This window comes from Salvelinus fontinalis, chromosome 26 (assembly GCF_029448725.1).
Source record: "Salvelinus fontinalis isolate EN_2023a chromosome 26, ASM2944872v1, whole genome shotgun sequence".
In the NCBI taxonomy this organism is placed as follows: Eukaryota; Metazoa; Chordata; class Actinopteri; order Salmoniformes; family Salmonidae; genus Salvelinus; species Salvelinus fontinalis.
The window spans coordinates 16,111,574-16,133,200 of NC_074690.1; the positions used below are offsets into that span (position 1 = coordinate 16,111,574).

A 21,627-nucleotide genomic window follows, 5' to 3' on the forward strand; every position below is an offset into this window, starting at 1 on the left:
GATGTGAGTTTTCAAAATAAACTCCCCTAGGTTGTCAGTAATGTGTGTCTCCTACAAACAAGTACACTTCTATTTTAACTCGCCTCATGGCACTTCATCTACCCAGGCCAAGAGAAATATAGTCCTCCCAGCAATAGAGGATAACTGGAAAAACGATTTACCATCTCAAAACTGAAATACTGTACTTAAACGAGGTTGTTCAAACTAACAAAACACCTTATTGACATAGTCAAACTAATATTCTGCTCAATTTCATTACACAGAAAGAGACGCCCATGGAGCAGTAACCACAGCATTTCACTTTCACCGTGTTCCTAACACGTATAGAAAAGGAATTAGCAAAGAAAGGCTCCTTTTCCATTACACACGCCGGCATCTGACTCTGAAAGGGATTGTGGTTTAACTGGACCAAGGCACTGCTGAATGTCTACATACTGCAGCGTACACAACAGAAAACTCTGAGCTGCCATAGCTGGTCTGCAGAAATGGACTGGCCATAGGGCAGTTTGTGTAAATTCCAGATGGGCTGGTCCATTTTAGCCCAGTGGACCAGTCTAAATTACAGTTTTGTGCAAAATGATCATTATGTGGCTAATAATGGTGAGCCTCAAGGGAAAAAACGGGACGGTGTGTTAAAAATGCCCAAACGGATTTTTGGTCCCAGTCCGCCCCTGCAGGTCTGGGCAGCTACAGTATAGAGGGAAGAGTTACCGTTACTTTACTGTGGTAAGGAAAGGCATACATAAAAAATGTGAATGTAGGCTAGTTGAAGATCACTCTCTCTTGATTAGTGCTAAGACTGCAAATCATGTAGATGTTTGTTTTTACCTGTATAAATCCTTGTTCTACATCTTCAGGACATACACTGTATTTTGGTCTGCAGATAGGTAGCCTAGCGGTTAGATCATTGGGGCCAGTAACCAAAACGTCGCCCGTTTAAATACCCAAACAGACAAGGTAAAAAAAAAAAGAACTGTCAATATACCCTTGAGCAAGGCACTTAACGCTAATTTGATCTAGGGGTGCCGTACCCTGTAAAACAATACATTTAGCTGTGACAATAAAAAAACAATCTAAAATCTGTTCCATGTCAACTTTCCCCAATGCTTATATTGTTCATTTGTCAAGACTGCCCTCTAGTGGTGAAAGGTGATCATCACATAAAGGTTAGGTTAACGAGAGCTCCAATTGGTGCTTTTATTGCGTGCATATTTGATATTGGTGACGGTACCTAAAGCTTGCAGGTATAATACTGTATAATGTGTTTTAAAGCATGTATGACCCTTTTTAACGGAGGCTTTAAGTTAATGTCTTACTTTGAGATTTTGTTGTAACTTTCCAAAACCAGGAGATTTTGTTGCATGTAGTGTTGCGTAATTTCCATAACTGAAAATATCTAAGTAGAAAAACATGTTTATCTAAGTAAGAAATATGTTCATCTAAGTATGACTGAATTCACTCCATAAACATTTATCTATTGGAAGTGATACACAATCCATAGGACTGTGCCATTGGGGTTGACAGTCATGGCAGACTGCTCATTTGATGTGCATTATGTAACTCTATGCTACTGTAGGTCAGTGTGGTTATTGGTTCCTATTAGCAGTATTAGTATAATACTCTATGCTACTGTAGGTCAGTGTGGTTATTGGTTCCTATTAGCAGTATTAGTATAATACTCTATGCTACTGTAGGTCAGTGTGGTTATTGGTTCCTATTAGCAGTATTAGTATAGTCCTCTATGCTACTGTAGGTCAGTGTGGTTATTGGTTCCTATTAGCAGTATTAGTATAGTCCTCTATGCTACTGTAGGTCAGTGTGGTTATTGGTTCCTATTGGCAGTATTAGTATAGTCCTCTATGCTACTGTAGGTCAGTGTGGTTATTGGTTCCTATTGGCAGTATTAGTATAGTCCTCTATGCTACTGTAGGTCAGTGTGGTTATTGGTTCCTATTGGCAGTATTAGTAAAGTCCTCTATGATGCAGAGGTCTCCTCTTGATCGAGAGTTCACAGACCTCAAACTGAGCTGGCCTCTTTCAGCAAGAAGGACCAATCACAACTTCTCTTACTAGAATCCACACCCACAAAAGGATTACCTGTCGGTGTAGTATGTGTTGCACTATCCAACAGTTACTATAGCAACGATTCTACTTTACTGCAAAGGTCTATGCAGTTTAGTGTGAAGTCCTGTCGTTTCAGTCAAGGATCAAATATGTTCCATATTTACTTGTCTCTGTGTATCCTTTCCCTGTCCTTACACATTTTTAAATACACAATTATAAATATACAATAATACTAATTATGTTATATAAATTATTTTGGACCTCATATTGGATAAGCCCGACTACCAAAATGTACCTTACCGTATTTGGAGCAAAAGAGTCCTCTTGCTAGCTGGTATTACCAAGATTTCAAGTCAATGTCTCTGTGACTGTGAGCCTTAGGTAGTGTCATAGCTTACTGCTAGATAAATCACTCGGTGTTGAATGTCAAGTGATGCTGAAGCCATAATTCACTGTGAATGAGGTAGGGATTGTCTCAGGGACAATGGCAAAACTGTTCACTGCTCTGGCACCCCAATGGTGGAACAAACTCCCTCACGACGCCAGGTCAGCGGAGTCAATCACCACCTTCCGGAGACACCTGAAACCCCACCTCTTTAAGGAATACCTAGGATGGATAAAGTAATCCTTCTAAACCCCCCCCCCCCCCCCCCCCCGTTAAAAGATTTAGATGCACTATTGTAAAGTGGCTGTTCCACTGGATATAAGGTGAATGCACCAATTCGTAAGTCGCTCTGGATAAGAGCGTCTGCTAAATGACTTAAATGTAATGTAAATGTAAATGTAGTATTTGGCCCTGAAAGTTTGACTATGACATGTGAGTTATGATTCGTTATGTATGAGAGGTGATGCAATATGATTTTTTGTTTTAAAGCCATAGTCCAATGACTCACAGAATATGGTGGGGGTTGGGGTCTTGCAGTGACAACCATGTAATATGCTCCACAACTAACATTTGATGATCTACACATCAACCCTGAGTTCAATACAGTATTTGTTTCTTTCAAATACTTAAGCGGCACTTTATTCCATTTTAATATTCCCAAATTGGTGAGGCAGGTAGCCTAGTGGTTAGAGCGTTGGGACAGTAAGAGAAAGGTTGCTAGATCGAATCCCCGAGCTGACAAGGTAAAAACCTGTTGTGACTGTGAACATGGCAATTAACCCACTGTTCCTAAGGTGCCATTGTAAAGTAAGAATTTGTTCTTAACTGACTTGCCTAGTTAAATAAATGTGTGAACCCCACCCATCTGGCACTACTGACTTAGTCAAACAAATCTAAATAAAATGTTAACCCAGGTGTGCTTTTATTTAACCTTTATTTAACCTTTATTTAACCTTTATTTAACTAGGCAAGTCAGTTAAGAACAAATTCTTATTTACAATGACGCCCTGCCAAAAGGCCTCCGAGGGCCTGGGATTAAAAATACAAATACATAAAAATATAGGACAAAAACACACATCACAACAAGAGGAACAACACAACACTACATAAAGAGAGACCTAGGACAACAACACAGCAAGGCAGCAACACATGATAACACAGCCTGATAGCAACACAACATGATAGCAACACATGACAACACAACACTACATAAAGAGAGACCTAGGACAACAACATAGCAAGGCAGCAACACATGACAACACAACATGATAGCAACACATGACAACACAACGTGGTAGCAGCACAACATGGTAGCAGCACAAAACAGGGTACAAACATTATTGGTCACAGACAACAGCACAAAGGGCAAGAAGGTAGAGACAACAATACATCACACAAAGCAGCCACAACTGTCAGTAAGAGTGTCCATGATTGAGAGTCCTTCCAGTCGCTAGCTGCAGCGAACTAAAAAGACGAGCGACCGAGAGATGCGTGTGCTTTGGGGACCTTTAACAGAATGTGACTGGCAGAACGGGTGTTGTATGTGGAGGATGAGGGCTGCAGTAGATATCTCAGATAGGGGGGAGTGAGGCCTAAGAGGGTTTTATAAATAAGCATCAACCAGTGGGTCTTGCGACGGGTATACAGAGAGTTTACAGAAGAGTATAGAGTGCAGTGATGTGTCCTATAAGGAGCATTTGTGGCAAATCTGATGGCCGAATGGTAAAGAACATCTCGCCAGTGCTACACAGATGACATGGACAGGAACATGATGAAGTAAAACGGGTTTATAGGGGGTGATTGACAGCGAGGACAGAAACGTGACATTCATCACTGGTTGGGCTTGAAACGTGACTTAGCGATTGCTCAAACACACATTGGCTTTGGTTTGATTAGCAAGCTGTGTCTACTGTAGATGTGCTGTCTGGCGAAACTGTTTGACTAGTAGATAATAAAAAGCCACTGTAGACTCATATAGCCTGGCCTCGGACAGTTCAAGGGAAAGCAGTTATGGACTGTCAAGCGTGTGCCAGATAAAACGTTATCTTACTGAATCTTTCACTGAGTCTTCAAATACAAAATTAGCTTTAAATTCAAGTGTGTAAAATCAGATTTTCCTCCATGAGACAATTCTAAAGCCCCGTTTATTGTCTACATAGATAAAGCTCACAATGCAATTAGCTACTCAAAATGACTACGTTGCCTAGTTGCGTCACATTACACTGTGTTCCAGCCTGACTGAGCTACCAACAGAAAGCATATATGGGGCAAGAGTAGCTTGTCTTGCATCACATGAGACACATGGTTCCACAACCAAAAGTCAAAAGGCTGTTGGCAACCATGACTGGAGTTTTTCTTTTTAGCATAGCAGTCAGTAACCGGGCATTTTGCGTAGCTAGTTGCGTTTTTCTCACATAGACTATAAACTAGCATTTATGGTCACTGTCAGGTTAACAGGCACTTCATTTGAAGTGATCGAGCAAAATGTAGGGCAACAATGTGTTACTCCTGTTGACCCGTTGAACATACTTCTCCGCCCTGCCCCATGAAAGTATCCCGAACTCCAGCACATACGCCCACGCAAACATATGCACACACACACACACACACACACACACACACACACACACACACACACACACACACACACACACACACAGCATAGAGGGTTAGAGCCCGCTCCCATCCAGAGAGTGACCAGAGACAAGGGCCTCTGGTTCAACACAGGGGTGAGGGCAGTGTTTGCTGTGTCCACACACTGGGGTTTGATGTCGGACCAATCAGTTAACGTTTAACAGAGGGACCTCTGGAGCACTGGCAGTTCTTATGTTGCATCAGAGTTGTTATATTAGGTTGTATGTAGGTTGTATATAGGTTGTATGTAGGTTGTATGTAGGTTCTATGTAGGTTGTATATACGTTGTATGGATTAAAATCACATCAGCATTACTGTACAGGTAGCAGTATTTGCTGTATCAATATCCTATTTTCTATTATAAACTCGGTAGTGGGAGCCCTGAATGCTGATTGGCTGAGAGCCGTGGTATATTTTTACTGCTGTAATTAAGTTGGTAACCAGTTTATAACAGCAATAAGGCGCCTCAGGGGGTTTGTGGTATATTGCCAATATACCACGGCTAAGGGCTGTGTCCAGGCACTCGACGTTGTGTCGTGCTTATGAACAGTCCTTAGCCGTGGTATATTGGCCATATACCACACCTCCTCGGGCCTTATTGCTTATTAAGAGTAGAATCAGCCCAGGATGTAATCCTAGCTGTGTAAACTTTTATTTTTCTGCAGATGATTGCATGTATTAACTTCCTATACACGATAGAGATGTATGACCTCACCGATGTTTTAATCAGCTGTTAGAGCTAGAATTTTTCAAGGGAGTGTGATTTAATTACTAAATTTACAAGAATTTCAGCGGAATTGATGGCGCCTCTGGCATATACAGTGCATTCGGAATGTATTCAGACCCCCCCCCTTTTCCAAATTATGTTAAGTTATAAAATAAATACATCTCATCAATCTACACACAATATCCCATAATGACAAAGCAAAATTAGGTTTTTAGAAATGTTTGCAAATGTATTAATAATAAAAAAAAAATGTATACTTTATTTACACAAGTACTCAAACTGTTTGCTATGAGACACAATTGAGCTCAGGTGCATCCTATTTCCATTGATTATCCTTGAAATGTTTCTACAACTTGATTGGAGTCCATCTGTGGTAAATTCAATTGATTGGACATGATTTGGAAAGGCACACACCTGTCTATATAAGGCATGTCAGAACAAAAACCAAGCCATGAGGTCGAAGGAATTGTCCGTAGAGCTCAGAGACAGAATTGTGTCAAGGCACAGATCTGGGGAAGGGTACCAAAACATTTCTGCAGCATTGTAGATCCCTAAGAACACAGTTGCCTCCATCATTCTTAAATAGAAGAAGTTTGGAACCAGCAAGACTCTTCCTAGAGCTGGCAGCCCAGCTCAATTGAGCAATTGGGGGAGAAGGGCCTTGGTCAATGAGGTGGCTAGGAACTCGATTGTCACTCTGACAGAGCTCCAGAGTTCCTATGTGGAGATGGGAGAACCTTTCAGAAGGACAACCATCTCTGCAGCCCTCCACCATTCAGGCCTTTATGATAGAGGGGCCAGATGGAAGCCAGTCCTCAGGAAAGGCACATGACAGCCCGCTTGGAGGACTCTCGGATTAGGAGAAACAAGATTCACTATTCTGATGAAACCAAGTTTGAACTCTTTGGCCTTAATGCCAAGTGTCACGTCTGGAGGAAACCTGGCACCATCCCTTATGGTGAAGCTTACGGTAGCGTCATACCCAAGAAGACTCGAGGCTGTAATCACTGCCAAAGGTGATTCAACAAAGTACTGAGTAAAGGGTCTGAATACTAATGTAAATGTGATATTTCTTAGAATAAGGCTGTAATGTAATGTAACACATGTGGAAAAAGTCACTTTCCAAATGCACCATTATTGCTTGCAAATACACTAAATATACACAAGTATGTAGACATCCCTTCAAATTATTTCAGCAACACCCGTTGCTGACAGGTGTATAAAATCGAGCACACCGCCATGCAATCTCCATAGATAAACATTAGTAAGAGAATGGTCTTACTGAAGAGCTCAGTGATTTTCAACGTGGCACCATCATAGGATGCCACTTTTCCAACAAGTCAGTTCGTCAAATTTCTGCCCTGCTAGAGCTGCCCCGGTCAACTATAAGTGCTGTTATTCTGAAGTGGTGTTGTCTAGGAGCAACAACGGCTCAGCCACAAAGTGGTAGGCCACACAAGCTCACAGAATGGGACCGGCAATTCCTGAAGCGTGTAGGGCATAACAATTGTCTCCTCGGTTACAATTCTCACTACCGAGTTCCAAACTACCTCTGGAAACAAAGTCAGCACAATAACTGTTTGTCTGGAGCTATACGAAATGGGTTTCCATGGCTGAGCAGCCGCATACAAGCCTAAGATCACCATGTGCAATGTCAAGCGTCGGCTGGAGGGGTGTAAAGCTCGCCGCCATTGGACGATGATCCAACTTTCAAAACAAGTCCTTTTTGGCTAGCCACAGAAGTCAACTAGCTAGCTAGGTAGCTAGTTTTGCTTTCTAGCACATTCCCTAATTTGTTTGTAAACAATTAACAAGTTAGTTAGCTACCACATGTGCTTGTCAAAACTGTCAACAGAGTAGCTAGCAAGCAACAAGATATGCCAAATAACAGTCTAAAAACCACTTGAGGGAAAATAAATCAGATTTGACCGTTCAGACACAAGTCGCATGGCCAGGAATCAGAGGTGGTTTGAAATGAGGCTTGAAATATCTTATTCCATGTGCTTTTTGGCTGTTCAGACTGCAGGAAAAAGAACAGATTCGAATCCGATATTTAACCCCCCCCAAAACAATGTGTCACTTCAAACTGCCAATTTGAACAAGGCTTTAGAATCACTGTACTGCACTTCAGTAGCTTAATTTCCTGCAACTCTCCCAATGTAAATGTTATGAATGTCTATTTCAAAATAAAGAAACTCCAATCAGATATAATAATTATACACCGTGGTTGTTGATAATTGCGTGCCCTGTTTAAGTCTAAATATATTTGGACTTGAGACTTAAGATGCTTTCTGAGAACCAACAAGAACATCTTATTTGGTCTTCCGTGACGATTTCCCGACTGGCACACGGATGTGGCAATTTTGGAATTGGCATCGATGGTGGATTCTTGTACCAGACTAGCACACCAGTGTTTTGAACTGAACATTCCGATTGAATGCATCACACACAGCTGCCCACTCAGTTCTTTTCTTTTGAATTTCAGAATAGAACACTGAAATAATAGTCAGACTCCAGTCATTTCAAACAAAGTCAACTCATGAAAGAGTTAAGCTCTTTGTAAATTGGACTCGTGAACGCTGCATCCATATTTGTAGAGGTAAAATCAGTTGAGACCGAGTAAGTTAATAATCAACCTCATCCCAGGCAGCCTATATAGTTTACTAGCTCTGTGTCCTGTGCTGTCTTTTCAAGGGAAGAGAGGACTCAAGGGCCAGCTCACTACCAACACCTTGAAGGTCTCAAGACAGAAACAAACAACATAATGAAGATGACGCTAACCTTTCTGTTCGTTCTTGTGGCTTCTTGGCCCCTGGTCCTCTGCGCCAAGGAGGAGTCCATGTCCAAAGACTCTCCTCTCCCTCAGGTTCCCGCCGTGGAAACTCGTTCCCGCTTCGCCGCTCTGGACGACGTGCGCCTCCTGGCCAACGGTCTCCTCCAGCTCGGCCACAGCCTCAGGGACTTTGTCCATAAGACCAAGAGCCAGATAAACGACATCTTCCAGAAACTCAACATCTTCGACAGCTCCTTCAACCAGCTCTCCGTGCTGGCCAGTGAGATCAAGGGGGAAGAGGAGGAGCTGAAGAAAACCACAGTGGTGCTCAAGGCCAACAACGAGGAGATACGGAACCTGTCGCTGGAGATCAATTCCAAGGTGGAGAGCATCCTGCAGGAGCGTAGCCAGCTTCGGAGCAAGGTGGGAGGGCTGGAGGTGAAACTGAGCGGCCTGTCTCAGGGCCTGGTCCCCGCCGAGCAGCTGGCTGAGATCAACTCACTGAAGGTGAGCCATTCCAACCTGACCTTAACCCATGGAGGGGAAATGAGTTGAACATAGTGTTAAAGCTGATTAAGATTCTCCCAATACTCACTGCAATATCCATGTAGAATACTGGTGTGGTAAGATACCAAGGACAAGGTAAGGCTAATGGGGAAATTTTACAAGGTTTTCAGTCACTTCAACCAACCTCAAGAAGATACATTGAGCAAAGTCACCTTTGGTTCTAGGGATTAGCCTACTCCCTAACACCACTGTAGTACCAGATAGAACTGTTGAAACCTATAAGGATAAATAGTCCTTTCTGGAGAAATGACCCATCCCTGTCCCCTCATGTGTCTCACAGGATGTGATCCACACCCAGGAGAGGAGCATCAGTGAGCTGCTGAAGGCTGTGAGAGAGCAGAGCGACCAGCTCGACCACCAGAGGAGCAGGATGAAAACTCTGGAGGTGACGGTTGTTATTTCTACAACATGTAGCTTGAGTCTTACAGTCGTACAACCATGACAGCAGGCAAATGACTATATTTCTATGTTCAATCCATTATAGTAAAGATACTTATTTGGATTTATATATCACCAGATGCTCAAAGGGCTTTACATTAGGTGAAACTCCCCTCATCTACTATGATTATTCAGCAGGTTGACGTTTTTTGTCATGAATCTTGTCCTTGAGGCAGAACCGAGCGATTTCTGCTAGATGGGCCAGCTGCAAAGTTAAAATTGTAGTGTTTATAGTGTAATTATAGCCTACTTTTTTTTTTAGGTTAGAGGTAGGTTTAAAATCCGATTTTATGACTTTGTGAATGTGCCAGCTAGTGACCACTCTGCAGAGCTGCCTCCAGAACAAGATTCATGACTAAAAACACTAACCAGTGACTATTCACCTCATCTACCGTGATTATTTGTGTGTACGCTTCTATTGTGCAGAGCGACAGAAATGACTGCTTGTGCCGTAACAACACTATTCCTTCTCATGTTCAGCTCACCTACAACCCTTTCATGCAAGAGACCATTGAGAAACCATCAGACAACTTCCAGTCTGTCCCGCCCACCCTCGCTGGGTATTTGACCAACACCTCCACCAATGGCAGTTTGGACATGACGGGTAAGGTGGCTTAAAAGGGTCATGATCATTTGTTTTTATTTCTATTCCCATTAGCCGTTACTCTTTCAGGGTCCCTACAAAACACACGGTCCACACTAAAACACAATGTTTGAGGAACAGACAGGGTTTCAGCAAGGTGCTGCTGATAGACTGTAAAATATGGTTGTGTCACAGATCTCTCATCAGACTGCAGTGAGCTATTCAACGAGGGCGAGAGAGCCAGTGGAGTGTACGCCATCAAGCCCAACCAATCTGAACCCTTCATGGTCTACTGTGACATGGGTGAAGGTAAGACAGACGAGTAGCGCCAATGCTCCCATTGAAGTCTGCTGAGGGGAGGACGGCTCTTAATAATGGCTGGAATGGAGTGGAATGGAGGGAATGGACTGGAATCAAACACGTGAAAACCATGTTTTTGATACCATTCCATTTTCCACATTCCAGCCATTAGTATTAGCTGAAACCTTGTGTACTAATGTATATTTATTGATTTGAAGTTAAGCGTTTCTTCTTTCCTTTCTGCAGATGGAGGGGCTACGGTCATCCAGAGAAGGAAGGATGGGTCGATGAATTTCCATCAGAATTGGGAGACGTATGAAAACGGATTTGGAGACTTTCAAGGTGAGTGATGAAGTTGTGAGGTGTAATGTGTACTTCCCATGACCAGTGCACCAGACCAGTCACCTCACGTATGTGTGTACAACTTTAGCATTGAGCCTTATTGATTTGTCTGTGTCACAGGAGAGTTCTGGCTGGGCCTGAGGAAGATCCACTCCCTCGCTAGTCAAGGTGACACTTTCCTGAACATCCAACTGGAGGACTGGAAAAAGGGCAAACGCTTCATTGAGTACAACTTCTCTCTGGATGGACCCGAGGCCCACTATAGAATCCACCTCTCACAGGTGTCCGGAAATCTGCCTGACGCAATGAGCAACCACACCGGTATGATGTTCTCCACCAAGGACCAGGACAATGACAAACTTGAAGACTCCCACTGTGCCTATACCTACACAGGTAAAGTGGTGGGGAGTGGGGAGGATGTTATGGGATTTTATGGAGGCATGGTTTATTGTAGGGCTCAAGTACAGGGTTTGTTTGAATGAAATTGTTTAATTTCATCTCATTTATGAAGCATACGATTTAATGGAATATTAGATTGAATGAAGATTGCTATTTTTCACACCAGCATCCAGTTTAACTAATCCGATGGGTTTTTGCAGGCGGCTGGTGGTTCAACGCTTGCGGAGACACCAATCTGAACGGGAAATATATCCACGTGAAACCCAAGGGACGGTCAGAGCGTAGGAGGGGAATCCACTGGAAGCCAACCCAAGGGTCCTCCTACTCCCTCCGATCCACCCAGATCTCCATTCGCTCCACCCCTGCCGCTACCTTCGCTTCAACCTCCTCAGAGACAGGCAATTTCAGCTCAGAATGAACACCAGACATTTACCTCTGGATAGAAACAAGACATTGACCAACCTTTGGCGAAATTTTGTGATAAGTCTCTGACAACAAGGTCTTAAGGAGATTTAGGAGGTCAGTTTAGTGAGTCTCTTCTGTCGACTGCACAGTCGGACCAAGCTGATTGAATAGGACTCTGAATCTGTGTCTCTAATCCACAGTTTGCCTTATAGCTAGTCTGAAAGGGATTCACTTCTCCTCTTCAGCATTAAAGGCTTTGGGACACAATGAACCAAATTAATTGTCTTAACATTTTTATACTCAGTTTAACGTTCTAATTTTGGTGTGAAATTGTTTGACAACATCCTCGTTACTATTACATGCATTTGAGGAATCCTCTATGTAACTGTATTTCAGACTGTATTTCAGACTGTATTAATGGCGGATGGTACTCGTACCTGAGATCTGCGCACAAACCTCATAAATATGCAAAACGTACACCATTCTTTTATGTGAAAATTTGAGTTGAGCGTGGCAGATTTGACTGTGAGTCTGAATACAACCAGGTATGAAGTGGTGAGGAGCTGGATGGACAGCACACAGGCATCCACCTGAATAACAGCAGTTATCACCACTTACTGAGTCACATTGACTCTCAGCACATATGTACTGTAAATACTGTATTTTTAATAAATAAAGCATATTTATGACTACTGGTGTGGTTCTGAATAATTATCCTCGAAACACTACAACAGTCGGTAACATGACTGTCCAAATGAACAAATCATTTGATTTCTAGCCAGCTCTTACAGCCATGTTCCAAAAACATTGTCATTCAAATGTCTATCTGTAGCTGTTAATAGCTATACCTGTAAATATAAAAGTATTACAGTATTATTACTACTCAATAAAAACGTTCTTGAATGGACTTATCAGAGGCTATGGGAGGGATGGGAGTATCATGATTGGCAGAATAAGTTAAGCCTGGGCACCAGTCTGACTTCGTGTCATGTTTCATAATGACATGAGTACAAGGAGTGGGATGTTAGCTAAACAGACTGGTACCCAGGCTAGAACAAGTTGGTTCCTTTACGTAAACTGAGAGATGGCCTTTAGTGAGGGTACGACAACATGGTGAGTGTCTGACAGGAACCTTTTGGTTTTCCTCTGTTCAGCCTTGACCTGAAAAACATCACATATCTCACTGACCTCTGATGCAATCAGACCTACAATAAAAAAAAATCTTAAATCAGGCTAATGAGTGGACATAATGAGTGGACATAATGAGTGTACATGATGTAACAGTAGTGTGTAACGGATGTGAAATGGCTAGCTAAGCTAGTTAGCGGTAGTGCGCGCTAATAGCGTTTCAATCGGTTACGTCACTCGCTTTGAGACTTGAAGTAGTAGGTCCCCTTGCTCTGCAAGGGCCGCGGCTTTTGTGGATGGGTAACGACGATGGGTAACGACGCTTCGTGGGTGACTGTTGTTGATGTGTGCATAGGGTCCCTGGTTCGCGCCCGCGTCGGGGCAAGGGAACGGGCGTAAAGTTATACTGTTACAAGTGCACTACAGCACTAGTCGTTTTTTCACCCAAAAAGTGCACTTGGACATCAAAGCAGCTTTCAACTGAGCTGTGGCTAGAAATAGTGCTTTGTCTAACTGGAAGGTCACAAGAAATGTTGAAAGGCTTTAAGGTAGGTCACGACGTTCTTAACGTTTGGGGATTATGCACAAGCCTCTCAAAACAGACCACATTAGCCCCAGGAGGCAGTATTGTATTCTACTCTCTGAGAAGAAGTTGACCCTTCACACTGGTCTGCGATAGTATAACCAGCTTCTAAACCCAGAGGAGCAACACTGCGAGACTTACAGGAACACTTGGAAAGCAGACTCGGCAGACCAGACCGGGGGGGTTTGGGTTTTGAGAAGTGTGAACGCTGCCTGTAACAAATCCGGTATCAGGATAAATAAAAAGCAAGGTCTGCTAACTTTCTTTAATTATGTTTAATTACCGGAAGCAATGAATGGCAAATGCAATTTTCGTATATACGGGTTCGCTGTATCACCACGCAGGGTTGAACAGAGAACTGGCAGGAAGTACGTAAACAGCTGTTCTTATACCGTGATGACGTAGTTCCAACGCGTCTGTTGGCCTATCACAGTAGAGGCTGAGCGCGGTTTAGACTTTGCTCCGCCTTTGCTGGCCCTCGGACTTGTCCAAGTCCCTTAGTGTAACTGACAGTTAGTGCTCTCCTTTGTCCACCTCTGGTTGCTGGGTAGATTAGAATCGTCTTGTGTCTATCGATTCTACACTGAAACAGTTCCTTATATGGTATTGTCCAGTAATCTACCCCCCTGGTTGGCCTAGGGTTATGCACCCCTCCCCTCTCCAGATTGACCACAGCTTTTATGGCCTGTCACTCAATGTTGGTCAGTCTTTACACACCTACATCTGTATTGTTTGTGTGTGTGTGTAACAAAACAATATTCATCTTCATACAATATGGTAGCAGGCTATAGTGCATAAACATAAATCCTAACAGAAGTCAATGAGAAGTGAAATATTCTTCCTTCGTTGTTAATTTTCTCAAACTCTAAAGGCATAACCTAGATTTGCGCCAATGTCTTAAGTAGCTAAACATATTACTCCAACCTTATGAAAGTGACAAACAGACACGTTTTCATTTTCGTATTCTTACATTTTTTATATCGAACTTCATCGCCTTTCATTTAACGACTTGCACATGCGCACGTCGGTCCAAGACGACCATTAGACCTGACTACGTGTTTCTGTGCTTGAGTTTAGCCAACGTGACCATGACATCACATACAAGCGTGATCGGGGATTTCTATTGGAGAAGCAGTTTCTGCCGAACTTCATACTGTACTGTCTTTGGTATTACCATCACAAATCAACAATGACCCTGAATCAGTGCTTAGGGTCTCTCTTACTGGAGACAACAGCCCTGACAGTGATCCCCCTGCACATGTGTGAACTAAGGAATGTCTTCAGTTACCATCTGCCTCTGCACACATACTAGTCTCCCTGGTTATTTTTGGACCCATAGCTTCCCCCTACCAGCCCGTGAAATACTGGGCGTGGCTAAGACTTTTCCCTCCCGTTAACTCTGTAGTATATTTCATGTGACTGTAGTATATTTCATGTAACTGTAGTATATTTCATGTGTTTCTACCACAGTGACTGTAGTATATTTCATGTGTTTCTACCACAGTGACTGTAGTATATTTCATGTGACTGTAGTATATTTCATGTGTTTCTACCACAATGACTGTAGTATATTTAATGTGATTGTAGTATATTTCATGTGTTTCTACCACAATGACTGTAGTATATGTCATGTGACTGTAGTATATTTCATGTGTTTCTACCACAATGACAGTAGTATATTTCATGTGACTGTAGTATATTTCATGTGTTTCTACCACAGTGACTGTAGTATATTTCATGTGACTGTAGTATATTTCATGTGTTTCTACCACAATGACTGTAGTATACTTCATGTGTTTCTACCACAATGACTGTAGTATATTTCATGTGACTGTAGTATATTTCATGTGTTTCTACCACAATGACTGTAGTATATTTCATGTGACTGTAGTATATTTCATGTGTTTCTACTACAGTGACTGTAGTATATTTCATGTGACTGTAGTATATTTCATGTGACTGTAGTATATTTCATGTGTTTCTACCACAATGACTGTAGTATATTTCATGTGTTTCTACCACAATGACTGTAGTATACTTCGGTTGGCTAAGTATAACCACCAGCAACCAAAGCCTATGGATTTCTCATGTTAAAATCCAGAAGTAAATATTAAATAAAATACAATCTATACCATACACATTAAGTCATAAAATGTGTAGAACTCCAAGCTATAGTGGCTTTTTTCAATAGCTAAAATAGGCGACCACAACAGAGATACTAACCTGAAAGACCTGTGTCATCTTGGCAGGTTGGTCAGTTCGTAATTGTTCATCACGGGATCATGTCCACGCCGGCGGTTTCCTGTGTGATCAGGAAGTACAAGGCCATCGGCGGTATCATACTCACTGCCAGTCACAACCCCCGGGGGATCCAATGGAGACTGTGGCATCAAGTTCAACACTGCTAATGCAGGTACTGTAAGCAGAGAATAGGGAACAGTTGGAAAGGTTGTTAGCCAAGAGCATTACAAGATAAGATAGAGACCTTTCCCACAAGTATCATGCTCAGTGATGCAGATATTTGACATTTTTGATACAATGTCATTCTATATCAATAATTGGTGACTTCAGAAGCACAATTTAATAGACTAGAGCAGCACAATTAATATCAACACAAATGAGTGCCCTTGTGTAACACAAGACCTGAAGTCTTGCTTTTTTGTTTGAACCAACCTAAGCCCAGCCCAGGAGGCAGTCACTAACAAAATATCCCTGATCGGTAGATCCATAGAGGAGTACGCCATCTGCCCAGAACTCCGGGTAGACTTGGCTACCCCGGGAAAACAGATGTTTGACCTGGAGAACAACTTTAAACCCTTCACAGGTGAGCACAAACACATCACTCATAACCTGACAAGAGTTCTGGAGAAATAAACAGGTACCTGATGTTTGAATAGAAGGAAATAAACTGAATTCCTTGTTGGCAGTTTTAGAGTAGGCAATAGAAAAAAACTCACTTACATACTTAGGCTAGAATTCAATAAAACTTGCACTATAGAAAAACGAATAAAAACATTCCAAGTTTGCAGTGTAAGATCAATGTGACTTTTTAAACAGCATAGGTTCTGGTTTGATTGAATCTGGCCAGAGAACATTGCCTCTGTGTTTATTCTTTGAACTGTTTCCCTTCTTAGATTTCTGAGGATCTTTGTCTTCTCACAGTGGAGATAGTGGACTCGGCGGAGTCTTATGCCAACATGCTGAGGAACATCTTTGACTTTGCTGCACTGAAGAAGCTGTTGTCTGGGGAGAACCACATCAAGATCCGTCAAGAACGCCATGCATGGAGGTTAGGAATCTAGCGTGCCAGACCTTCCAGCTACAACGTGTAGTTGGAGTATATGTAATATTTAGAGAGCCACTCGTCTGGCTATGCAGCATTAGGAGGAAAGAAGAAGGCTGCTCTATTCCGATGTACAGAACATATAGTTATACCGTTTCTATACATGCAGATGTTGATATCCATCTTAGGTTGAATCTAATGTCACACAGTGGCACCGTAAAGATGAGCGGAGCAGGATTTGTGAGAGCAGCAGCCTAGTTGAGAGTTCAGCTGTTGTTTCAAACGGTCTGTTACATGATCCAGTCTCTTAGGAGAGGGGGGAGGAGGGGGTTACACAAACTGTCTGTTACATGATCCAGTCTCTCAGGAGAGAGGGGAGGAGTGGGTTACACAAACTGTCTGTTACATGATCCAGTCTCTCAGGAGAGAGGGGAGGAGTGGGTTACACAAACTGTCTGTTACATGATCCAGTCTCTCAGGAGAGAGGAGAGGAGGGGGTTACACAAACTGTCTGTTACATGATCCAGTCTCTCAGGAGAGAGGGGAGGAGGGGGGGGTTACACAAACTGTCGGTTACATGATCCAGTCTCTCAGGAGAGAGGGGAGGAGGGGGTTACACAAACTGTCTGTTACATGATCCAGTCTCTCAGGAGAGAGGGGAGGAGTGGGTTACACAAACTGTCTGTTACATGATCCAGTCTCTCAGGAGAGAGGGGAGGAGTGGGTTACACAAACTGTCTGTTACATGATCCAGTCTCTCAGGAGAGAGGGGAGGAGTGGGTTACACAAACTGTCTGTTACATGATCCAGTCTCTCAGGAGAGAGGGGAGGAGTGGGTTACACAAACTGTCGGTTACATGATCCAGTCTCTCAGGAGAGAGGGGAGGAGTGGGTTACACAAACTGTCTGTTACATGATCCAGTCTCTCAGGAGAGAGGGGAGGAGGGGGGGGTTACACAAACTGTCGGTTACATGGTCCAGTCTCTCAGGAGAGAGGGGAGGAGGGAGTTACACAAACTGTCTGTTACATGATCCAGTCTCTCAGGAGAGAGGGGAGGAGTGGGTTACACAAACTGTCGGTTACATGATCCAGTCTCTCAGGAGAGAGGGGAGGAGGGGGGGGTTACACAAACTGTCTGTTACATGATCCAGTCTCTCAGGAGAGAGGGGAGGAGGGGGGGGTTACACAAACTGTCTGTTACATGATCCAGTCTCTCAGGAAAGAGGGGAGGAGGGGGGGGGTTACACAAACTGTCTGTTACATGATCCAGTCTCTCAGGAAAGAGGGGATGAGGGGGGGGTTACACAAACTGTCTGTTACATGATCCAGTCTCTCAGGAAAGAGGGGAGGAGGGGGGGGTTACACAAACTGTCTGTTACATGATCCAGTCTCTCAGGAAAGAGGGGAGGAGGGGGGGGTTACACAAACTGTCTGTTACATGATCCAGTCTCTCAGGAGAGAGGGGAGGAGGGGGGGGTTACACAAACTGTCTGTTACATGATCCAGTCTCTCAGGAAAGAGGGGAGGAGGGGGGGGTTACACAAACTGTCTGTTACATGATCCAGTCTCTCAGGAGAGAGGGGAGGAGTGGGGGGTTACACAAACTGTCGGTTACATGATCCAGTCTCTCAGGAAAGAGGGGAGGGGGGGGTTACACAAACTGTCGGTTACATGATCCAGTCTCTCAGGAGAGAGGGGAGGAGGGGGGGGTTACACAAACTGTCGGTTACATGGTCCAGTCTCTCAGGAGAGAGGGGAGGAGGGAGTTACACACACTGTCTGTTACATGATCCAGTCTCTCAGGAGAGAGGGGAATAGGGGGTTACACAAACTGTCTGCTATGGAAAAATCAAGCTACAAAAAAAAATCTAAACTCAAGCTGTTCCTAGAACCATATCACCTCCCCTGTGATAACATTTACACCATTTAGCAGACGCACTTATCCAAAGCAATTAGAGTTAAGCGCTTTTCTCAAGGGCACATTGACAGCTTTTCACCTGGTCGGCTCAGGGATGTGAACTAGCGACCTTTTGGTTACTAGCCCAACATTCTTAACCACTAGGATATCTGCTCCCCACTGAACACCAGGGATAGCACAGGACAAGACTCCATGTGTACCTCTGTTTAATCATCAGAGGTAGGTACCAATGTGAAGAGGATACTGTGTGAGGAGCTGGGCTCCCCAGCTAAATCTGCCATTAAGTATGTCCCCCTGCAACCCTTTGGGGGTCAGCACCCTAATCCCAACCTCACCTATACAGCTGACCTGGCTGAGGCCATGAGAGGTGGCCAGCACCATTTTGAAGATGCCTTTGATGGTGACAGGGTGCGTGTTCAATCAACCAATAATTTAACGGTCCTTTTAATAATAATCACCATTGCAAGTAATCATCTTTAATTTGTGAATTTGTCATTATATAGAAAAAATAAAATATCAAAGTGCTTAAACAGGCAATGAGATTTACAGCAGGCTAAGCTGACACAGCTGCAAATCTAATGATAATCTATATTTATTTATCTTAGTTATATTTCATCCAAGACTATTACTAAAATAGTACCCATCAAGGTACAATAATCATCAGTGAATTTCTTTACGCATCTCAGACTGTCTGAAGACTTCAATCACAACTTTAAGGTTTGGGGTTGGATGCTTTGAATTGTATTCAGATGCTGCTAACCCCTCTCTCTCTTGTTGCCTGACCTCTAACCCCTGTCTGGTTTTCCAGGACCGTAACATGATCCTGGGTAAGCATGGCTTTTTCGTCAACCCATCAGACTCGGTGGCTGCCATCGCTGCCAATGTTTTCAGCATCCCCTTTACGTCCAGCACACAGGGGTGAGAGGCTACGCACGCTGCATGCCCACCAGCCCTGCACTGGGCAACTAACACCTCGGCCTGGCATTATCCAATGAGAAAATGAGCCATTGACCATTACTGCATCTCATCCCGTCTCAATAAATAACAAACTAGTGGACACTGTAAGGTTTAAATGTACAGAATGATCATAAACCGTAATCATGTAAGATCACCCCCCAAAAAACGAAAAGACTATATCCCCATCTTGTAGTGTAGCCAGAGCGATAAAGATGGAACTCTACGAGACCCCCACGGGGTGGAAGTTCTTTGGCAACCTGATGGAGGCAGGCAAATGGAGAAGAGAGTTTCGGCACAGATAGCTCATCAGTAGGTCCAAATGTCCGGAACTAGTTACCAGAAGAGGTGGCTAACACAGCAAGAACCTCAAGCAAACCTACACTGTTTCTATCATGTCAGATGCTGACCATCTGTCAGAAAGATGGACTTTGGGCCGTGCTGGCATGGCTGTCCATCCTGGCAGCGAGGAATTAGAATGTGGATGACATCACAAAGGACCACTGGCAGAAGTTTGGCAGGAAAGTCTTCACCAGGTGAGTGTGAATCTCTGGTGACCTCTGGTGGTCAAATCATATAATTGCAGAACTTATTTCTGAATCCCCACAAGACTTTCTCAGGGCCAGGGAGTTGTAGTAAGGCAGGCTAGTGCTGAAGTCTGAGTGAAACCTTGAGTTGTATAAAAAGCTGAAAATGAAGTCAAAGAGACGCTATGCCTGGAAATAAAAGTGTCTTGCAGCTAATAGCCTGGTCCTGCTTGAACAAATTACAAAAGGAGTTGGGCTGCAGAAACAAAGAGGCACACAAGTAATGCAGCCAAAGCTTGTGGTTTTATCTTCTGTTGTGCTGTCTTGGGCAGGTATGACTGTGAGGAAGTCGACCTGGATGCAGCCGTTCAGATGATGGAGGAGCTGACGATGTTGGAGAAGGCCTTCGTAGGCCAGAGGTTCGCAGTGGGCGAGAAGCGCTATCAGGTGGAGAGGGCCGACAACTTTGAACACACTGACCCCGTAGACAGGCGTGTCTCCAGACACCAGCTGGGGAATGGTGGTGGCTGTTTTGGCGTGCTCACAGAACTGGACATGCTATAAGTCACTTTGGACTTATAGGATATAAGAATGACATCTTTTGTTGAATATATTCAGTTGGACAACTGACTAGGTATCCCCCTTTCCCTTTCCCTATCTGCAGGGCTTGAGGATAATATTCCCTGACGGCTCGCGGGTCATCTACAGGCTCAGTGGAACAGGGAGTATGGTGGGAAACAGTTCAGGTCTACATTGACAGCTACGAGACAGACCCCAACAAGATCTTCCAGGATCCACATCAGACAAAGGATGATTCAGAGATGAGATCTCACTGACCAAACTGTGGTGTTTCTGAGACTATCATCATAGAACATGAGCACGTAGCTACATACTAGTGAATAACCTATGTCCGTGTGTATGTGTGCCAGGTGATGCTGGTTACCCTGGTTACCATAGCCCTGAAGGTCTCACAGCTTCATGAGAGGACAGGCCGCACACATGATTGTCCCTTACAACTCCCCTGCCACCTCCTAATAAAATACTCAAACGACACTGTCTATCCCCAATCCTACCTTCACTTAGATGGCCCTTTTACCCTCTATCAAAAGCATCTTTGTGCGATTTTGTACTTTTCCGATTACCCCAACTCAAAACACTCACCACAGGTTCACATTGAGCAAGAGTGAACTGTACCAAAAATAAAACGTGATCAACTTCTTATTTAGTTGTTGTCATTAGTCAAATCCCACAAGGTATAAAGAATAGAGAGTCTTTCATAAATGGGTAGACTAAATAATTATATAATCAAAATGAAACAAGTGAAAAATGCATCCCAAACAGGAAAACGTATAAATTATGTGTTCCTTATAATGTGATTTAACAGGCAACCTGCAGTTAAAACAACAACGAAGCGCCAACTCAACAACTTTTTTTTTTAGGTAAATGGCTTAGAGATGGAGATGGAGAACCACTCTCAAATTCATAGACAGAGCTACAGATGTAAGGTCTGACCATCCATAAGATCAAAATAATAGTTGAAGTTATATGTGAAGCTATACAGTTAGTTTACAATTACGATGTCTATAAACAATGAAGTAAAACAAGGTTATGTTTTG

At 43.3% G+C, this 21,627-nt stretch overlaps 1 protein-coding gene and 1 pseudogene across 1 annotated transcript; both read left to right on the plus strand.

The window, feature by feature from the left end:
• The first annotated feature begins 8,300 nt into the window (after window positions 1-8,300).
• Window positions 8,301-12,309, plus strand: LOC129823729 (angiopoietin-related protein 3-like). The gene is made up of 7 exons (XM_055882680.1): window positions 8,301-9,090; window positions 9,431-9,535; window positions 10,069-10,192; window positions 10,367-10,480; window positions 10,718-10,813; window positions 10,934-11,206; window positions 11,413-12,309. The coding sequence occupies exons 1-7, from the start codon at window positions 8,575-8,577 to the stop codon at window positions 11,628-11,630; spliced, it is 1,446 nt and encodes a 481-aa protein (XP_055738655.1). The 5' UTR covers window positions 8,301-8,574; the 3' UTR covers window positions 11,631-12,309.
• A 966-nt stretch (window positions 12,310-13,275) lies between these two features.
• On the plus strand, window positions 13,276-21,410 carry LOC129824583 (phosphoglucomutase-1-like; annotated as a pseudogene).
• The last annotated feature ends 217 nt before the right edge of the window (window positions 21,411-21,627 follow it).

Coding starts and splice junctions, on each gene's coding strand:
- LOC129823729 (XM_055882680.1), top strand. CDS start 8,575: ATGAAGATGACGCTAACCTTTCTGTTCGTTCTTGTGGCTTCTTGGCCC. Junction 9,091..9,430: donor CTGAGATCAACTCACTGAAG/GTGAGCCATTCC, acceptor TGTGTCTCACAG/GATGTGATCCACACCCAGGA. Junction 9,536..10,068: donor GCAGGATGAAAACTCTGGAG/GTGACGGTTGTT, acceptor TCTCATGTTCAG/CTCACCTACAACCCTTTCAT.